The 5,634-nt window shown below is 34.9% G+C and overlaps 1 protein-coding gene across 1 annotated transcript; it reads right to left on the reverse strand.

Moving 5' to 3' along the window:
* Nucleotides 1-254: 254 nt before the first annotated feature.
* Nucleotides 255-5,265, reverse strand: LOC128648313 (mesotocin-neurophysin MT). The gene is made up of 3 exons (XM_053700927.1): nucleotides 5,143-5,265; nucleotides 1,793-1,997; nucleotides 255-304 (listed from the first exon to the last, which is right to left on the reverse strand). The coding sequence occupies exons 1-3, from the start codon at nucleotides 5,263-5,265 to the stop codon at nucleotides 255-257; spliced, it is 378 nt and encodes a 125-aa protein (XP_053556902.1).
* Nucleotides 5,266-5,634: the final 369 nt, after the last annotated feature.

Raw genomic sequence — 5,634 nt, forward strand, 5'->3', positions numbered from 1 at the left:
AATGCAGGATGTTTCCCAAAATAAATATGCAAAAAAAAAAAAAAAAAAGAATCAATAAAGAACCAAAGACACACAAGTATCAGTCATAATGCCCTTTTTTAGGATTATTTATTCTGCAGTGATTACATCTATACAAAGTGTGTTATTAACCCCACAAATGCAGATCAGTGAACCTGCAAAATGTCATATTGTTGCCTTGATGTTACATCTCCATAGTGTGGGTAGTGCAGCCATTTATTCTTTGCTTACATTGTCTAGGAAAATACAGAGTCCTGTTCACACGTGGGGTCAATTGTACAGCTCTCTGTGAAAGAAAGTTATGAAAACAAATCAGTATATCAGGCAGTATATATAACTATTAAAGGGATAGTCTAGTCAAAATTAAACTTTCATGATTGAGATACAGCATGCAATTTTATGCAACTTTCTAATTTGCTCCTATTATCATATTGTCTTTGTTCTCGTGGTATCATTATTTGAAAAAGCAAGAATGTAAGCTTAAGAGCCAGCCCATTTTTGGTTTTGCATCTGGGTAGCGCTTGATGATTGGTTTCTAAATGTAGCAACCAATCAGCAAGTGCTACCCAGGTGCTAAACCAAAAATGGTCCGGCTCCTAAGCTTACATTCTTGCTTTTTCAAATAAAGATACCAAGAGAATGAAAAAAAAAATGATAATAGGGCTAAATTAGAAAGTTGCTTAAAATTGCCTACTCTATCATTGGGGGTAAATGAGAAGTGCGGTTGAGAAACACTGTGATAGACTATAATACTTAGGCTGAAAAGTTACTCTAAACCCTTTCATTTTACCAGCCGCCAGCTCTACTCTTCCCAGTGGTAAGTTATACTGCTGTGCTATTGAAATCTTCGTGTGTGCGATCCTGCATCTCTGCTACAGAGGCAAAGGGCTTAGATACATTTTAATATTGCAGGGCAATACTGTGTCTCGCTGGCCACATGCCCCCAAGACCCCACAAACTGAGTAAACAGCGCAACCAGCTGCAAGTGAAGAAAGTAAACTGGAGGTAAAAAAGGATTTAGAGAGATGTTTCAGCCTAATGAAATCTATGGTCATATCAAGGACTTCTGTTGTGCCAAATTTCCTATCTCCTTAACTTAGTTGTTTTCTCTCTAGGAGCAGCCATGCAGACATTGGTGAAGATCTCCATCTAAGAACAGGTCTATAAGTAATCCACTGACTGGTCTAATTGTGCTCATTTAGGGAAGAATATCCTCATTTTGTTCTGGTTCTGAGCTCAGCAACAAGAAATGGAACCCATAGGCAACGGGACATCACGGGAACCCTAAGTCTGGCTCTAAGACTAGTCTCAACTCCTTATTTATACAGTATGTATAGGTTAAAGTTCAGGCAAATCTCAGTTATTTGATAAATATCTATTTTCAGGATCTTGTCTTCCATAACTAAACGCGTTTCTCTAAATCAAAAGTATTGCTCTTGACGAAGGTGACTCGTTATTGTCAAAACCCATTGAGCTATGAAAAAAGTTGTATCATTATATTATTTGAAGATTTTAAAATAAATGTGGCTTATTAACATTTTATTTCCAGTGGATATCACTTTCTTGAGCAGGGAAATATTTCAATACAGTCACTTATTATTTTTCTTTTACTTGGTAGAGTTATACTGAAGGATAAATTGGGGTCATGTGGTGCCTATAGATAGCTCATCATATATGTTAAACAGCATTATTATTTTGTTATTTCTCCCATCTTTGACATGTATCCATCCTCTTGTATATGAGCCTTATTCATAGATATATCTAACGTTCTTACCGTTGTTACAACAGATGCCAGATGCCGCACAGTTGCCACCATTATTTCCGCAGGGTTTTCTCCCGGACTCACAAGGAGAGGGCAGGTAGTTTTCTTCTTGACATCTCAAAGACTCTGAGGTACCAACGTAGCAGCCCAGCTCCTCCCCGCAGCAGATGTTAGGGCCAAAGCAATGTCCTTTGTTTCTTGGCCCACATGGGATACACTAAACAATAAGGAATAAGTATAGTTATATGTTTATGTGAACAATATGTTTAACACTAGAACTATGTTCTCATTAGTTTGTATTGTGATGTTTCATAAAGTGACTGGAAAGTAAAAGATAGCGATGTAAAATGTAATGCATTTCTTATATTCTTTAAAAAACAATATGCTCTTCCGAATAGTGGAGCCTTGTTTCTAGCCCCGCCCCAATAGAGCTGTAGGAATTGTCCTTACTGGCCAGTGAGCAATCTGTCCCTAGGGTGGAGATTTTCATTTACTGTTAATGTCAACATCAAGTTAAACAGTTTTACTTGTTTCATTCAAAAATATTTGTATCATTTTTAGTAGCCGCTCATTCACACATGACAGACTTTCTTTTTCTTTTCTTCTTTTAATATCCATGTAAAGTTACTGCTGTGATTTTATGGAATACTCTCCCGTGCAGGGTGTATCATGAATTGTTGTTGTCATGATGAATACTTGTTTCTTAAAGGGACATAATATTCAAATTTAATTCTCCATTAAATGTTTAAAGGAACATGACACCCATTTTTTTCTTTCATTATTCAGAAGGATCATACAATTTTAAACAACTTTCTAGTTTACTTCTATTATATTCTCTTGGTATCCTTTGTTAGCTTAAAGTAAATGATAATATGTATATATGTGCAGCCACCAATCAGCAGCTTCTGAGCCTACCTAAGTATACTTTTCAACCAAGCATACAAAGAGAACAAAAAAATTAGAAAATATAAATAAATTGGAAAGTTACTTAAAATTATCTGAATCCCGAAATAGCCTACTCCAGAATTCTTATTTTCTTTAAAAGATAGATAATCCCTTTATTATCCATTCCCCAGTTTTGCACAACCAACACTGTTATATTAATACACTTTTTACTTCTGTAATTACCTTGTATCTAAGCCGCTGCAGACTGCCCCCTTATTTCAGTTCTTTTGACAGACTTGCATATTGGCCAATCAGTGCTGACTCATAAATAACTTCATGGGAGTGAGCACAGTGTTAGCTATATGGAACACATGAACTAGCGTTGTCTAGCTGTGAAAAGCTTATAAAATGCACTGAGATAAGAGGCGGCATTCAAGGGCTTAGAAATTTGCCTATCTGGGTTTAGCTTTCAACAAAGAATACCAAAAGAACAAGGCAAATTTGATGATAAAAGTACATTGAAAAGTTGTTTAAAATTGCATGCCCTATCTGAATCATGAAAGTTTAATTTTGACTAGACTGTCCCTTTAATCACTTTGCAATATACTGTCATTATTGATATTATGTCCTTTAACTTCCACTTTAAAGTGATAGGAAAGTCAAATGTAAACTTCCTTGATTGAGACAGAACATGTCATTGAAAGACACTTAAAATTCACTTCTATTATCAAATTTGCTTTTCTCTCTTTGTATCCTTTGCTGAAAAGTGTATCTACATATGCTCAGAAGCAGCAATGCTCTACTTGGTGGCTTCACACATTTGTCTTTTGTCATTGGTTCACCAGATGTATTCGGCTCGCTCCCAATAGTGCATTGCTGCTCTTGAGCTAACTTTAACTATGTGCTTTATTCCATTGCATTGGGTTAAACACATAATGATATGCAAACAATAGTACAATAATAAAAAGGCTGTAACATATTAGAGCATTTTCTTTTTTGCACTTTTATATCCCTTTAACTCTGAAAATTGTATTTTTCCAATTCCATTAAGATTTGGCAAATATAACACAAATTTCAAAACACTGACCTGGCAACATTCTACAGTTTTTTTGATCAGTGCAGGATGGAACTTATTTACATCTGTCCTTCAAGAGAGGAGATAAGATATATTATTTTTCAATAGGTATGTCCCTGCACTGCAAAACAATGCAATTGTTGTCTGAATGTTTTTAAACCATTTATTTGGAATGCAGATCATTTGCAATGCGCTAATTAATTGCTGAATGGTACTATGCATTTATATAAATAATTGTTCTCCACTCTCAGCATAGTCCTTGCTAATTGTATAGTATGTTTCTTTAAAGCCCAGCGTGCAATATTATTGTGAATTCTTTATCAGTTCTTGGTTAAATAGAAGAATTCCAGCTTAAACCTTTTCATATCTCAGTTTGATGGTTTGCACTGCTCTGTAATGCTAGAAAGTTGAGTTATATAGTGAATAATATAATCCATTGTTTACCCAATTTTAATTAAAAATACATTTTAGCACTTTGCAGTTATCATGTAAAGCCAGGAGTTATTAAAGGGACATAAAACCCAACATTTGTCTTTCATGATTCAGATAGAATATGTAATTATATACAACTTTCTCATTTACTTTTAATGTCAAATTTGTTTCATTCTCCTGGTAGCCTTTGTTGAAGCAGCAGCAATGAACTACAGGGAGCTAGCTTAAACACATTTGGTGAACCAATCACAAGAGGCATATATGTGTAGCCACCAATCAGCAGCTAGCTCCCAATAGTGTTTTATTAATGCTGAACCTACCTACGTATATGTTTTTTTAACAAAGGATAGCAAGTCAACAAAGCAAGTTCAATAGCGGAAGTAAATTGAAAAGTTGTTGAAAATAACATGCTCTGTCTGAATGCAAACAATTTTTTTTTGTCTCTCCCTTAAAAAAAAAAAAAAACAACAACTTTCTAATGTATATCTGTTATGAATTTTATTCTGAGGTAGACTCAGGAGTGTAAACTTGCCTTGAGCACTTTATTGCAGTGGTGTTTGCAGCAGGGACATTGTGCCCAAAACACATGCACGCTCCTGAGTCTACAGCAACATTCACAAACTAAACAGTCTATAAAAAGGTGGCCCTTATTTGTGAGAGAGCATCTCTTACGCACTTAAAACTTTTACACTTTGCACAACCAAGTGACTTCCTCTGTGCTTCCTAATGGCCCATTTGCTGTGAGAATATCCATAAACATATACTACTAGTTGTAAAAAACTATTAGATGGTCATAAGAATTTTAATTCATTGTTGCTACTGTTATTATTTAGAATATATTTGCATAAAACTAGATTAAATTATCTACCTGTAAGAAACACTTCTGAAGAATTTCTTACTGAGCAAGCTTTTGTTGAGTCCATATTTTAACATTTTCTTAGAGAATACAGAAAAAAAGAAAAAGTCTTACCTTCCTTATGTCCATGACATCCAACACTGACCTCTTTCCTCCGATGGGGCAGGTTTGGATGTAACAAGCAGATGCAAAAGCCATAAAACAAAAAAAGAAAATAGCAAAGGTGCTGTAAGACATGATTCTCAGAGCTGTTCTCTAGTATCAGTGGATAGAATGTATATGGAGATCTTCTGTGTTCATGTGAGACCTCACTGGTATTTATATACCCCCGGACATGTCAGCTACTCCAATTCCTTAGTTACATCAATCATCTCATTCTAAGAGAAAAAAAAAGTATTAAACACCACATTTCCTAATTAATAACCCAGGATTGAAGATGTGAGGTTACCAAAGAACAAATCATTTTGTTGAAAGATTTTTGAAACGTGGAAAGAAATAATTTGTAGAAACCTAAGAAATCCTTTAATTATCTAAATCTTCAAGGTCAGCTTAGGGCAATTTTACATTTCATGATGGTTCCTAACCTTTTTTATTCATTAGAAAAGA

The sequence above is a fragment of the Bombina bombina genome, chromosome 2 (genome assembly GCF_027579735.1).
Source record: "Bombina bombina isolate aBomBom1 chromosome 2, aBomBom1.pri, whole genome shotgun sequence".
In the NCBI taxonomy this organism is placed as follows: Eukaryota; Metazoa; Chordata; class Amphibia; order Anura; family Bombinatoridae; genus Bombina; species Bombina bombina.